The 16,554-nt window shown below is 32.9% G+C and overlaps 1 protein-coding gene and 1 pseudogene across 2 annotated transcripts; one reads left to right on the top strand and one right to left on the bottom strand.

Annotated features, from left to right (window-relative positions):
• Nucleotides 1–5,973, bottom strand: part of LOC132723900 (1,4-alpha-glucan-branching enzyme-like) — a 36,073-nt pseudogene extending 30,100 nt beyond the window's left edge.
• On the top strand, nucleotides 5,926–15,317 carry LOC132723899 (mitochondrial inner membrane protease subunit 1-like). 2 transcript variants are annotated; one of them, XM_060708710.1, is made up of 6 exons: nucleotides 5,926–6,021; nucleotides 7,332–7,500; nucleotides 8,195–8,283; nucleotides 9,225–9,339; nucleotides 10,351–10,461; nucleotides 11,870–15,317. In XM_060708710.1, the coding sequence occupies exons 2-6, from the start codon at nucleotides 7,387–7,389 to the stop codon at nucleotides 11,915–11,917; spliced, it is 477 nt and encodes a 158-aa protein (XP_060564693.1). In that variant the 5' UTR covers nucleotides 5,926–6,021; nucleotides 7,332–7,386; the 3' UTR covers nucleotides 11,918–15,317. The 2 variants fall into 2 exon arrangements, with proteins under 2 accessions (XP_060564693.1, XP_060564692.1); XM_060708709.1 differs by lacking the exon at nucleotides 5,926–6,021 and adding an exon at nucleotides 6,111–6,231.
• Nucleotides 15,318–16,554: the final 1,237 nt, after the last annotated feature.

The following is a 16,554-nucleotide window of genomic DNA, read 5'->3' as shown; positions in this document are numbered from 1 at the left end:
GGTCTTCTACCCAATATGGGAAATCATCCTATGAAGTTTGAATACTGTGGGCCAAATGGAACTTAAATTATGCTCCGGAAACCATTTTCAGTTTTAAGGTAATAGTGACCTTGACCGTTGACCCTGTGACCCCAAAATCAATCTTCTACCCAATATGGGCAATCATCCTATGAAGTTTGAATACTGTGGGCCAAATGGAACTTAAGTTATGCTCCTGAAACCAAATTGCTAACGGACGGACGGATCACGGACGGACGGACGGACGGACAGACGGACGCCAGGGGGTATAACATAATATGCCCGAAATTCTTTCAGGCAAATAAAAAGGGGCAAGTGTTTCCAAGTCAAGAGCATAAACCTTTCGGCAAAAGGTTGTAATATCAAAACATTGAAACTTACTGAAGTCACCTCTAAGTGAGATTCCTTCCGCTCCAGGAGCCCATTCCTTCATGTAGATACCATTGTCCGATGTTCTGTGTATACCAAATGACTCATACCCGCGTGTAAATTTTTCTAAACTACCTTCGTTACTGTCAATTCGCGAGAGTAAATCCTTGAAACAACCATACCTGCAACAGTATAGTAAATACATTCAGGGCTGGGAATCAAAACTGCGTCGTATCCTACAAAATGTAAACAAACGCCGCCATCTTGGAACGAAAAATGTATGTTTTTGTTTATAACTCTTTTTGTTGGAAATGACTGAAAACCAGATATATGTATTAACACGCTACACTATTTTCCGCTTCGTTCGGTATATGTTGCTTAGACAACTATTTTGTAAAACAAAAGTTATAGCGAACTTGCAACTCGAAGCGGAGCAGAATTTTTATGAAATTGTGTGGATACGACACAGTTCATATTGCTTTATCTATCGATTCTCCTTCAAATAAATTATATACTCGTTTTCAGAGTTACCATAAACTTCAAAACATGATTTTGCATCATTTACTAATTTTCATTAAAAAAGAGTGTGTTTATTTTCAAGAAAATAATGATTTTACGAAATGATACGACGCAGTTGAAAATACAATATTGATACGACGCAGTTGTATTTTCATTGCAGGCTGCATATTGGTTTTAAACTGTTTAAATTATGTGCTAGGTATGTTAATAACGTCCAACAACATTTTCTTGTTTACAACTTAATTCAAAAGCAGAGGTCACTCATTGGTTCCATAAAAATGGAAATGCAATACAATTCTATTAAGGCTGCGTTTTTCGGTCGCATTTAAGTACCCATCATAAGCATCTACAAATTCCGAAAAGCTGTATCAAATGCAATATACATTGAAACACGTGATCGCACTCCCATATGTCAACGTGTTCCAGTGTTGCCTTAGCATGCTTCTAAAATTGTTCCCGTGAGTTCGAAATGGGAGTGATTACTATTTTTGATACAAAAATCAATATTCCAGTGTAACCTCTCCTGGACCCTGTACAAGTATTAATCAGGAATGACCTTGTTTTTTTGGGTTTTTTTAAAGAGAAAAAATTACAAATTTTGAAAAGGTCTCTTGCTATCGGAAGAGAGCTATGCGCAAATTGCATGGTTACCTTTGTTACTTGTAATTAGCAATAATTTTCGTCAATTCCGTTATTACTTATAAATGTCTTTTACGTGCCGATTTTATTGTATTCATTTTCTTATAATAATCGGTGAGTAACAGATGAGCTTTTATTATTTGAAACTGAAACATTGAATTTTTTAAATTATAATTATAAAATGGTTAAGCTACAAGATATTTTTGCAAGTAGGGTATGCGTTCCGTTTAGTCATTTTTATGTTCAGCGCCGCGGAACTTTACCTCTAATTTTGTCGTATTGCATTTCTTTATCGCCGATGAGGAAAGGTCTACGGAATGTATTTTCTATATTTGTATCATTCTTCTCCATTAAAAACCTTAAATTTTTCAAAATCGAGTTACATAATTATGATACAACTACAGATTATTTTGTAAAGAAGGTATCCGTTTTGCAAAGGTATTTTACGCCGATAAATTTGATACAGATATAGGCAGACATGATCTTTCAACAGTATTTAAGTAGTTTTCACAATATTGAACAGAAAATTTAGGTCAGATTATCGCATCGAATTTTCAATAGACTAGAGACATGGCATCTTAACATACCTTCATACTAAAGTGTGATTTTTATTTGAGAAAACTTAAACAAAGGTTTTCAGAAAATGACTTTACAGAGGATTACCCCCTGTTTACATTGAAAATTTCTCTACTAGTCATACCGAAATAAGAAATTTAAATGTTATTCTCTTTATAATTAATTCAAATATTTATAATCTTAAAACTTCACGCCAGAAGTTAATAAACAAGAGCTGTCCGTAAGACAGCGCGCTCGACTTTTTTAGTGCTTGCCTATAATACAAAACATTGACAGTTAAGGGCCATAATTCAAATAAAATCTTTGACAGAATTACCTTCTCCTGGACATGTTTGGGAATCATGATTGTAAACAAGTATTCCAACTTTCAAATTAATATCTCAAACAGTTCAGTCAAAAAGTGGACTGGTACTAAAAACTTAACCAAGATTCTAAGTCGATAAAAGGCCTTAATTTTTAAAACAAATCCTTGACAGAGTTACCTTCTCTTGCGTACAGATGGGGGTAATGATGTGAAAAAGCATTAAAAGTTTCAAAGCAATATCTCAAAGGGTTAAGGCAATAAGTGGATTTTACCCATATTCAATGTATTTTCTAAGTCAAAAAGGGGCATAATTCTGTCAAAAACCTTGACAGAGTTATGTCTCTTGTCTGTTGATGAAGGTCGTGATGGTAAACAAGTATGGTCAGTTTCAAAGCAATACCTCCAATGGTTTTGAAATAAAGTGAGGTGGTACAAAAAAACTTAACCAAGCTCAATACACTTTCTAAGTCAAAAAAGGGCCATAATTCTGTCAAAAACCTTGACAGAGTTATGTACTCTTGTCTGTAGATGGAGGTTATGATGGTGAACAAGTATGGTAAGTTTCAAAGCCATACTTGTAATACTTCTGAAATAAAGTGGGGTGGTACGAAAAACTTAACCAAGGTGTGAGACGCCGACGCCGGGGCGAGTAGGATAGCTCCCCTTTTCATAGAAAAGTCGAGCTAAAAAGCTGCTTATTTGTACAGCTGACGGTTAACAAATTTTGTTGAAAAACAAATCCGACAGGTGTGTCCGACCGTGGCCAAGCTGTTTATGTTTACTGAATTCAAATCACTTGAATTTGACCTGCTATGAATTCGAAAAACTACCAGGGGACTTTTTATTCTTTCGTGAAGCTAGTTTCAAAATGTCGATGGTTCTCTGCAGGTGCAACAATTTTGCCTGAAACAATGCACAAAGGAGCACCTGAGGTCCTCGCCCCTAGTAAAAGCTAATGTATAGAGTGAAAGTTTGAAAAAAAAAGAAAACCACAAAAAAGCAGTCATTACCAAGAACATGCAGAACCACAGTTAACTTAGAGCGTAGCTAGCCAACATGAATTCAAGTTAATAGATTTCTATATTTTTTTGTGCGAAAAAGAATTATGGATAATATTGAACATACCGGAAAATATAAGAAATTATTTCAGATATTATATGATCAATTAGGTAACATGTTCATGTTTAACTGAAAAGTAGCAATGTAAACTTTCAAATTAAATGTTATATTGGACATGACACAATTTATTCTAATAATCAAAAGCAACAGAACATTGCTGTACACCGCAAATGATCTGGGTTTTTTTTTTATCTAGCGCAAGTGATTATTCCATAAAATAGAAATATATTGCCAAAATTATCCCCCTGTGAAAAGACTGCCAAAAATACAACTGCGTCGTATGCATATTTTATTTTCAACTGCGTCGTATCATTTTCGTAAAAATCATTATTTTCTAAGAAAATAAACATCTCTTTTTAATGAAATTTTAGTAAATGATGCAAAATTATATTTCGAAGTTTATGGTGAACTCTGAAACAAATAAATAATTGATTTGAAGGAAAAAACGATAGATAAAGCAATATGAACTGCGTCGTATCCACACATTTTCATAAAAAATTCTGCTCCGCTTCGAGATGCAAGTTCGCTATAACTTTTGTTTTACAAAATCGTTGTGCAAGCAACATATACCGAACGAAGCGGAAAATAGTGTAGCGTGTTAATAGATATATCTGGTTTTCAGTCATTTCCAACAAAAGAAGTTATAAACAAAAACATACGTTTTTCGTTCCAAGATGGCGGCGTTTGTTTACATTTTGTAGGATACGACGCAGTTTTGATTCCCAGCCCTGACATTGAAGTACTGCTAATGAAGTTAACCAGAGAAAATAATTTACACATTGCAAGCAGCACTTGGAACCAATGTATGTTACCAAAATAGGTCAAATTAAGCAAACAAGCCCATACTACGTTAGTAATGCAGTAGAAATTTGGCTCATCTGGAGGCATGCAGCTTTAAGTTTTTTTTAACCCAACTTGGCAATATCTCTGGCGTATAATATGAATGGATTATTGGATGGACAAACGGACAAATCTACTGAGATACCATTTAAATACAATATGGGGTCATTTCTCTTGTTTATTTATTTTGTTTATATGGTTCCTCATTAATTATATGATGACATCTATTTGCTTACAATAAGATGGTCCCCAATTTATATTAAATAGCTTTGAGGCAAATACCAACAATTTGGGTTCATGGGCCTTTTCATTGTCCTTCATGTTGTTTTTTACCACAGTGAAAGTTATCTTCTTTCAAATTCTTCAACAACGATACTTAAGCTTATTATTATAACATTAGATGTTTGCCAGGGTGGACAATGCAGCAAGATGGAAGGATAGCTTGGTTGGTTGGTTGGATGGTTGGATGGATGGATGGATGGATGGATGGGTTGGGTTGGGTTGGAAGGATGGATGGGTTGGTGGGTGGGTTTTGGATGGATGGGTGGGTGGATGTTTGGATGGATGGATGGATGTTTGGATGGATGGCTGTATGGACGGAAGGACGGTTGGATGGATGGGTGGGTGTTTGAGTGGTTGAATGAATGGGCAGATGGTTGGTTGGTTGGATGGATGGATTGATAAATGGCCATTATGGACAGGCAGTTGTGTTGGTTGGTTGGATGTATGAATGGGCAGGTGGGAGGTTTTTTTTTTTTTTTTTTTTGTGGTTGAATGAATGGGCAGATGGTTGGTTGGTTGGTTGGATGGATGGATTGATAAATGGCCATTATGGACAGGCAGTTGGTTGGTTGGTTGGATGCATGCGTGGTCAGGTGATTGGATGAATGGATGGATAGTGCATGAATAATGTATGAATAATGGCCTCATTCAAGGACACTATTTCTATGGCCTCATTCAAGGACACTATCTCTAGTACTGTGTTTTACAACTCAATTAAAATATATTTTCATCAGCTTTTTGCAAATTCTATCATGGCAATGCAAAATGTAAGTATAAGCATAAATAACAATACTGCCTCTACAATATTTGAATAAATACATAACTTTTTATGTATAAAAAAATTCGTAAGGCTCATCAGCAACATAGAATTTGTAATTAATTTGTAAGTATAATGTCTATCAAACATTAGACAAATTACACTACAATAAAAATGTTGTCAATCTGGTAGAAGCAGCGGAATTTTGAGAAAAAAGGTTTTATGGAAAAAAAAGAAAATTAAATGAAAATTGTTGACATGACATTTCAAAATGACTGAAAAAACAACAACAAAATATTCACCTTCTTCTAATTTCTTTCTCATGCGTTGTCAGGTAGCCATCTGCCTTGAACAAGCTATCGATATAAGGTACCTCAATCTTAGAACTGTCTGCCATCTTCACTGCTTAATTCCAACTGATTTTCTCGCATGCAACATACAAGTGTGAGCTGCATGTAACAAAACTTGCGGTTCTTCAACCTTGTAGGTTAAAATAAGGTCAAGGTCTTTCAAAAAAGCTAAAATTGTACAAATTTTCCAGGTTTTATTCCAATGTCATTCAATAATGAATAAAAATTATGACTTAAATAGATGTGAGGTATATATAAAATACTTAAAAATATCATGAATATTGTTTATTAAAGTGCAATTACCTAATTTCTTATTGTTTCACGCAAATGTACATGTATATTAGTAGAGTACTCTTCTCAAAGAAGGTATACCAGTTAGAGGACAACAATCTTCTGAATTTATGGCTTTATAATATATATTTTTGGCGATATTTGTATAAAAAACATTGTAAAGGCTGGTAAGATAATGTTTGTGTTATTTAAGCATCTTAAAACAATTTTGAGTTTTGAAATAAATGATAATCATCATCATGTTTAAGTGTACTACCAGTCGGATATATTGTAACTTCGGCTAGTACTCGGCCCAACACCAACTCGACACCGATCAGAAATCAAAGTTTTTGAGCCATTTTGTTATCATTTTGGTGTATATTACACTGTCTCAGCAATGCTCAAATTAAATAAGATTATTTTCTAGTCTTTTATATGCATAATATTTTCAAATTTAATTTTTCATAAAGCTGTAAATAACACCAAACTCTGCTCATAATGTGTGTCATATCCAACAGGCCTGCTGACTGTATTAAACAGATGTTGAACTGGTCAGATATACTTTTCTTTTCAACAGAACCATTCAATGCATAAATGAGCATATTCAGATATAGTATTTTGTACTATTTGTAGAAAAACACACTGTACAATGATAAATATATATGCTTTTGTCTTTGATTTGTTTAAATGGGTTTTACATCACACTGACACAGTATAAGTCATATGGGGATATTCCAGCTTTACTGATGGAGGAAGACCTTAGGTACCCTTCTGTGTATTATTTCAGGCATGAACGGGCATTTGAGTAGAACCACCGACGTTCTGTAAGCTAGCTGGAAAGCTTCCTCACATGAAAGAATCCAAAGTCCTTGTTAGGATTGGAACCCAAAGTGGCGAGGGGCAAGAAGTTTAAAGTCAACAATCTCAACCACTCGGCCACCGACGCCCCTTTTTTCTTTGAAATCTTGGACTTCATTTGACTGGATCTCCAAATAACACCTTTCAAAATAACCTTATAATAATTTATTAAGGCAGCCATTTTAAAAAGAAAAAATTGGATTAGATATCTTGCCAAAATTGGTCAGAGACTTAGCAATTTCTTCAAAATTAGACAGAGTTAATGCCCCTGTTTTTGTGGAAATATTTGTTGATATTTATTTTTGTTCTTCATTCAGGTAAACAACATATAATGACACTTGTATCTGTTTTTGTGGAAATATTTGTTTATATTTATTCTTTTTGTTCATTCAGGTAAAAAGCATATATTTCCATTTGTTTCTATTTTCAGACATTTTTGTCATGCAAATTTTATGGTAGTCATACTAAAGTAGGATTTCAGCAGAATGAAAGCCAGGTTTCTACATGTGATGAAGAGAACAGGGACTGTGTTTGCTAAATGTATACAGTATGGTTGTCTGTACCATTGTATAACCACATATGGAGTCTCATGTGTCACAGTAAGTACAATGTATAACCACATATGGGGTCTTATATGTCAGAGTAAGTACAATGTATAGCCACATATGTAGTCATGTGTCACAGTGAGTACAATGTATAACCACATATGGAGTCTAATGTGTCACAGTGAGTACAATGTATAACCACATATGGAGTCTCATATGTCACAGTTAGTACATTGTACAATGTATAACCACATATGGAGTCTCATGTGTCACAGTAAGTACATTGTATAATGTTTAGCCACATATGGAGTCTCATGTGTCAGTGAGTACAATGTATAATCACATATGGAGTCTCATGTGTCACAGTTAGTATAATGTATTACCACATATGGAGTCTGTATATTGTTATCTGTACCATTGTATAACCACATGATTATGGAGTCTCATGTGTCACAGTATGTACAATGTGTTCTGGCCAGTCTGTACTATCATGCAGTCTGACCAGCTTGTTAACTCTTAGCCACCTTATCTAAGTATCTTGAGATAACACAACCCTTGACTTTCAATAATGTTTCAGAGGACAATAATAATGAGGTCTCAAATATTATTTAATGGTTCTTTACCATACAAACAAACAGTATCTTTTTTAATTAATGCATCTCTTTGATTAGTCCATTTATAATGTGTTTTCATAATAAACCAATCAGATTGGAATGCTGTTTATTCAATGATATTATCCTTATTGTAGTGTGACGGGAAGTCAATGGAGCCCACTATTTACCATGGTGACGCATATATTGTGGAATGTGTAAGTGTTCATAGACAGACACTAAAAAGGTACTTACTGGTGTTTATAGATTAAGCTGAATATATTTACTTGAATTCTTTTTGGTCTTCACTCTTGCATCCATCTTGTATCCATGCACAAAGCTCAGTTTCATTGATAAAAATAAATATCCTTGTTGTAAGAAATAAATCATTTAAAGATAACACTCTATAAATTGTAAAATGTGTATTGTTCAAAATGTGTAATAAAAATATATACATTGTACATGTAATATACATGTTTGAAATTCATGCAATACATTATTGTCCACAGTTTTGTTTTTATGTCATACTAGATTAGTGCACATATTTTTATTTTAATATGCCCGAAGTAACTTCGGGACATATTATGGTATGGTATTGTCTGTACGTCTGTAAGTTAGCTTAATTAGTAAAACGTAGAACTGTATATAAAGTGACCTGAGTTTGATTCCTGGATGGTGCCGGTCTCTTTCCTTGTGATTGATCATGAAATCATTCCTACAGTCATTCACACTGTACAGTTTACCTGTGCTTTGGCATGTACAGAAGTGATATCAGTTCCTTACCAAAGTGGAGGCACTAGTAATCGTCAACTGCTCGACAGCCTGCCCAGAAACTATGCAGAGTTTGAATTGTGCTCTGGTGAATACAAAGTGGCTTTTTGCTGTGATCTAGTGGGTTAAGTAAAAATCCCATCACCAGAAGGCTAGAGCTTTTTGTTTATTGGTGCCTGGCATAGTGGTAGGAATTTGGAGGTACATGATATGCAAGCAAAAGGTGTCTCATAAGTCAGAAATGGCTGGCCCTTTCAGTAGGGATGACACTATAATAAACAAAACCTTTTATAATGATTGCAAGTTTGAATGTCATCCAGGGCAGGATTTTTTGTGGTATTGATTTCCATATTTGTGTAACAATTTCAAAATGTTTGCAAGATATACAATGTATACCTGTATAATTTTAATTTTTAGGGGAGACGTAATTGGTGTTAAATCATTAGATGATCCAAATAAGTTCATATGTAAAAGAATAGTTGCTATGGCAGGGGATAAAGTATACAATGAAGTATCCAATGAACGTATTTGGGTAGGTGTAACATGCAAAATAGTATATTATATGTTCTAGGTGCATAATGTTTAATCATTGTTGTAATATATAGAGAATTTTTATTTGTTGAAGTATAAGGCTGAAGTATATCTCACAGAGTTGAACACCAGATGCAATATTTTTTGCTGGCTTTCATTCCTCTTGGAAATAATGACATCATATAGAGAATATTATCAAAGAATATTTTTTTGTTTTCTATGTAAGATGGAAATGCAATTTGAAATGTTCACGCATTCTTCATAATAAAAAAGTGCAGGTTTTTGTGCCCCCACTTTAGTGGCGGGCATTTAGATTTACCTTTGTCCGTCTGTCCATCTGTCCGTCCGTCCGTCCTTCCGTCCGTCTGTTCTCTTTTATGTCGCATGTAACTCAAAAAGTATTTGACCTAGAGTCATGAAATTTTACAGGAAAGTTGATCAGAATGTGTATTTGTGCACCTGGGTATTTTCATCTGGATATTTAGTATTTTTAGAGTTATTGCCCTTGACTTAGTAAAATTTTGCAATTTTCAACTTGTGTCGCATGTAACTCAAAAAGTATTTGACATAGAGTCATGAAACTTTACAGGAATATTGATCAGCATGTGCAGTTGTGCACCTGGGTATTTTCATCTGGATTCATTTAGTATTTTTAGAGTGAATGCCCTTGACTTACAGTAGTATAAATTTGCAATTTTCAACTTGTTCATGCATAGCTCAAAAAGTATTTCACTTGTAGGCCTGAAAGTTTACAAGAATGTTGGTCAGCATGTGTACTTATGCACCTTGGGGTTTGCTTGTGGATTTACTCAGTATTTGTAAAGTTCTTGCCCTTCACTTAGTAAAAGATTTTTAGTTTTCAAAAAATAATTGACCTAGAGTCATAAGATTGACAGAACAGTGGCGCGGTGGGGGCATCCGTGTCCTATGGACACATTTCTAGTTGTCATTTTGATACATTGATATTATACATTGTTATTTTTCATGATTCTTGTTTTATATAATTATGTAGGTACCTAAAGGTCATGTTTGGTTAGAAGGAGATAACAAAATCTGCTCACATGATTCCAGACATTATGGCCCTGTACCATATGGATTGATATTTTGTAAATTAATATTTAGGGTAAGTGAATTACTCAGTAATATTTTTCATCTGTTCTTCATTTATTTGATTTGTTCTGTATTTTTAACCAGGTTTTCCGAAACAGAAAATCCTGATTATTAGATTTGATACTGTCAAGAGCAGGTCATGAACTACTTTTAACTCGACTATTTGATAAGAATAAGTAGAGCTATTGTAGTCACCTGAGCGTCGGCGTCCGCGTCGGCGTAACCACTTATGTTAAAGTTTTTGTAATACCTCAAATATTTTCAAAGTCCATTGACATATGGCTTTGAAACTTTGCACACTTATTCACCATCATGACCCCAACCTGTAGACAGTAGGAGATAAATGTATCAAGCATTTTGACAGAATTATGCCCCTTTTTCGACTTAGAATTTATGTTAAAGTTTTTGTAATACCTCAAATATTTTCAAAGTCCATTGACATATGGCTTTGAAATTTGCACACTTGTTCACCATCATGACACCAACCTGTAGACAGGAGGAGATAACTGTATCAAGCATTTTGACAGAATTATGCTTTAATACAAGTTGAAATTTTATATTCTTTTTTGAGAGCATAATAGGACTCTCGCCAAGGCCTATAACTGTTACATGGATTTAAAGAATATTTTTGCCCTTTTGTTAACTTTGAAAATTTCACATTATCAAGGCTCTTTTACTATCAAGCACTAAGAATAGTCGAGCGTTGCTGTCCTACCGACAGCTCTTGTTTTAAAATCCACAAATTTAATCTCTTTTTGATCTTACTTGTAACTGTCCAAGACCCATAACTACACTTGTGGTATGCACTTTTTGTAGATTTGTTTCCCTTTGTGAATTTAGATTATCTTTGTTTAAAGTTTGGTCATATGTTTTATCTCTATGAACACTGAAGGTATTTTCTTTGCAGCTTGTCTTATTGGTTACTGAAATTAGACCCATTAATCTAACATTGACCTTTGCTGAAATATTCTTCTTTGTGAACTAAGTGAGTTTTTGCACTACCTTGACGTGGCTGTTGTTGTAGGCAAAGAGTCAAGCAAACAGTCTTTCTAAAATCTCTTGTTACTTTAGGATTGAGTATCATTCCCATTCATTCCAATAACCTTTTTAATTGAAGGTTAAACATGTACATTTACCATCACATGTCATTTAATGGAACATCAGTGGTTCTTCCCAGGTGCCTGTTCGTGCCTGAAATAATGCACGGAAGGGCACCTGAGGTCTTCCTCCACCAGTAAAACTGGAACGTCGCCATATGACCTATAATGTGTCAGTGTGACGTAAAAACCCAGTTAAACAAACAAACAAACATGTCAATTAAAAGTGACTGCGATTTTCCACTTATTACATTGTTAATCAGATATTTTCAAGATTTTACCTTGTTTCACAAGATTTATAATGCTTCCATAATTATTTTTCAGATCTGGACAGGTCACCAGCACAAAGTTCATATGTCCAAGGACAGATGACCGTAACTCAGGAATTAGGCCTCTTCATTTATACAGTATTCATCATGAGTTAATTACCTGCAGAGTAAGAGTGACCCAGTTATTGGACATGTACAATAGGTACAAACATTAGGAAAACTAGGAAAATCTATATTTAGAAAGTTAGAAGATTTGGAATGTGCATCATGTCATACATATCAGATAGACAAGTTATGTATAAAGGCAACAAAATTCATGCAGATCCTGTGGTCATGATGTAAAGCTTGTATCAACCCTTTTCCCCTTACAGCAATGGTGTTTAATGTTCTGCTAAGGACAGCCTTTGAAATTATAACCAGCCAAAGGAAATTAGCATCAGTCTGGGGAATTAGCACAGGCCTTAGGCCACTAAATTCCATAGGATGGTAGTCTGTTTGGTCTGTAGTTATTTTTGGCCTTAAAATTCACTTAACAAAAAAATTCATCAAAATCACGATCTAGAATATAATTATGGTCCTGTTAAAGAACACCAAATTCTGTAAGTTAAAAAATTTTACCATCCCGAATGACAAGTGCTTTTTAAGCTTTTTGGTGAAGATTGTATTGACATTGAATTTCTTTTTACGATGGGAAATTAGACAGTGTAATAAGAGACAATATGGGGACGTTATTCAGCTAGTTTACAGTGTTGGTAGGACTCAGCTGAAATGCTTGTGCCTGAAATGATATAGGGGCACTTCCAGATATTTATCTGGTAGTATGTCCCATAGTTAATTAGGAAAGTTACCCATGGCAAAACTCTTTTCATACATATATATATTTGCAGGATCATTAGTTTATTGTTGACGATAAGAAAATATGTAAAATATGTTCATTTGAATACTATTTGTGCTTTCTGGGCATTATCGAGCTTAGAATTAAGATTATGAGCTTAGAAATTTGATAATATATTGAGCTGACTTTATAAAATATAATGTTTTATGCTTTTCACATAGCAGTTATGAACTCCCCTGGTCGCCATTTTTATGGTTATTCACAGTAAAATATATACTTATCTTAAGATAAGTTTAAAATATTTCATACTTGTATATCATATGCATAAGATAAAGCTCCTTCATAATTTTATCATCTTCACGAAAATTGATAAAAAATCTTGTGCATATTGGTGCTATAATAATGTTTTCCTCAATATGTATTCAAGAATTTTACAATTCACAAATGTTAGTAGTTTTATATTGATGTTTTCATATTTTGTCAATCATATTATATATGGCTGCCACTTTTGGTAAGGGAGGTAAATATTGTAAAAATCGGAAACTATATCTTATTAAGTCTTTGTTAGAATAAAAATTGCTTAAATATTATATATCCTGTATTTTTGAGCTTGGAAATAATATTATGAGCTGAGATTTATTTTGAGCTCATATGTAACTCAATATTTAAGCTCAGATATGATATTTTTGAGGTGCAATATGAGTATTAAGCTGTTATGTTTTTAACTCTTAACATAATTGTAAGCTCATAAATGATATGATAGCTCAGGTGTGATATATTGAGCTACAGAGAGGATATTTGCTTAGTTCAGTGTAAGATCGAAATATAATTCACAGAGTGAGCACCAGAAGGTATATTTAACGAGTGGCGTAGCCACATGTGAAATATGAACTTTTGGTGTTCACGAGGTGAAATATATTTTGATCTTACATTAAACTAAACTAATTTATTTTTTATTATATGCAAAGAAATGTTTAAAAAGACTTTTAAACCTAGTACTAAATGAAAAGGGCGCCAAATAATAATACAACGTGATGTCATTTACGACGTCACGTCATAAAGTTGGTTTCCAGTTCTGTGAATGCTTGTATTTCACTGAAACAATGTAATGAGCTCAAATATTCAAAACAGTGAAATTATCAAATTGATAATTTCATTGTTTAAAACAGTGAAATTATCACTTTTTATTTCACTGATACATTTCTATAAACCACCGAAAAGCATGTGATAAGTAATAACATGACCTCAGAAATAATTTATTTAGTACAGAAATGTTATGTTAAGCATGCAAGTTTAAGCTAGCTATGCTGATATTAGATCGTGGTTGAAATAGAACAAGATAAATTGATCTCTTAAAGATCTTGTATGTTTTAATTGAGGTTGTTACCACACTTCAGTGAAATTTTATATATGTATATATTTATGCTTATAAAACAATTTTAAAACATCGAAGAATATGTAAAATATGTACTGGAAATATTTGTGCACATTATATGTAATTATTAAAATATATGCATTCATTTCTTATTGAAAAATTTGGCTTGGACTTTTTAGAAAATAAATTCCTTATTACCTCCCTTTATTTACATGAAATGTTAAATTCGGTAATATCTTTACAAAAAATGCTGATTGGAACTTACAATATTGATAAATTTTAATTTAGCATCATATTTATGACATAAAATAATAAAAAAATGTGTTACAGGATCTTTAAGAATCGTTTTTTTATCACATTTTCACATGTGTTTTTTTTCCAAGGTAATATAACCTGATATAGTCATTACTTATTTCTTTTTACATGTATGACACATGTGTAATACAGCATCAACATACAAAACATTTTGTGAAAAGTTAAAAATGCAAGTTTATTTTCATAAATTGCAATGCATTTGGTAATATGACCTAAAGAAACCCATATTAGTTGTTATATGATATAAAATTTTATCAAACTTATCCAAAAAAGTGTTATAAAGCTTACCAGAGGCTTACTTTGTAGCAATTTCTTGAACTCATTAATAAGATTTTGTATTACATGACAACTCATGTGATAACTTAAATAATCATTAATTTTTAAAGATTATATATATTTTTAGACAAAGTTAAAATGTTTTTTTTACTCTTGGAAGACAGAAATCCTTATGTAACCATCAAGAGTTCATTAGGGAAACTTTTGCTTTCAATATAATATTTCATACTCCATTTTTTCTCCTGCAGTCGTTTTTAATCCAAGCTAATATTTTGAAAGATACGAGTACATATTAAAAAGTATTGAATTAATAAGTAATTCATATATTTTTTTGCCATTCAATTTAGAAAAGTAATATTAAAGAAGAATTGTTTAAGAGAAAATAGGGTGTTTCTAGGGAGTTTATATGAAATGAACAATTTTGTTCCTAGTGCCTTATATGATAAAGTTCAACAAAGTGATATGTTAATTAGGTCAAAAGATATGCTGATTAGGTCAAAAGATATGCTGATTAGGTCAAAATATTTGTTAATTTGGTCAAAAGATATGCTGATTAGGTCAAAATATATGCTGATTAGGTCAAAATGTTTTTGATAAATATATAATATTAGTTTTTCCATAAAGGTCATGTTTATGTCAGAAAAACCCTCTTCTTTTCTAACTTATCTTTTACCCATACAGGTTTATAATATTAACACTTAATGACTACAAATAATCTATTGTTAAACATTTTTTTTCAGATTAGGGGAATTGTTGCTTATTAAGATGTCACTAAATTAACAATTTTTCGTACCTCGGGAACGAAGTATGAAGTTATTGTATATTCCCAGTTCATAAACTTACGATTTAAAGTTGTTTTAATAAGCATTTACCATTTATTTTGTCATATGTATCATTTGTAACATTTGTTACTTGTCAATATGTTATTATATTGTTTAAAATTATTACGAAACAAATGTTTTGAAAATAAAAAAAGGTTTTAACAACATCAATTGTTTTGTCAAGTGTGTCATATAAGAATTTGCCAGTTTGTTTTCATACTTAAACAGCACTTGATTATTTTTTACGTTCATTATCTTTACCTTAACCTGCCGAATTTCTTAAAAAGACTAGTCCAGCTTCTTTTTTGGGGGACTGTCCATTATCAATTTTAGGGATATCAAGATGAAAAATTAAAAGAAAAAGACGTACCACAGATAGCCTGGTCAAAACTGACGTCTATGCTGATGGCAAGGCCTTCTCCGGTTCCAACCAGAGTATTAAATTCAGTTGTTAAAATTTTGCCGCTTTCATAACTGTCTGCCTCTTCCATAATGTCTTGCTCTAAAAGAAAGTAAATATGTTATTTTTTTGATGACTGGCATGAAATGGGACACTTACATAATTTCCACCATTTTATCAAATCAAGTTCTTATTTTTCAAGCATTTTGAAGCTTTTGGGACAGAAATTCCTTTGCATAAAAAGCAGGATTTGCATAAGGTTGGGTTTTGCCTTTACTTTATAGTGTGTCTTGAGGATCAAGTAATGCATTAAAATCTCAACGCTGAATGGTTTTAAGAAGTCATCTACGAGAACGAAATTGGACTGACCTGTGAGGTTTTAGAACCGTTATGTGTGTATAGGAAAAAACATTCTAGAGACGCCCAGCTTTTGGTAGATGTATGAAAAGAATGCGGAATTTGTGAAATTCAGTCTGTTTATGAGAAGTATGGTATAATGCAACATATTTATACGACTCATTCTAGTTGTTTTGTGATAAATTTTCAACATTTATGAGTCAAACAACAATATGAACAACTTTTTCCTGTTAATACGAAAAAGGTATAAACAAAAATTTGGGAGTTAAATTGCATTGTTCCTTTGGGACCAATTTAAGTTTGATCACTACCCATAGTTTGGGCGCTGCACACATTTTTCATGTTGATTATTTTGAAGGTA

This window comes from Ruditapes philippinarum, unplaced genomic scaffold, assembly GCF_026571515.1.
Source record: "Ruditapes philippinarum isolate M1 unplaced genomic scaffold, ASM2657151v2 ctg5268_1_1_1_1, whole genome shotgun sequence".
NCBI classification, from domain to species: domain Eukaryota; kingdom Metazoa; phylum Mollusca; class Bivalvia; order Venerida; family Veneridae; genus Ruditapes; species Ruditapes philippinarum.
This window is presented reverse-complemented; position numbering and strand designations above follow the sequence as displayed.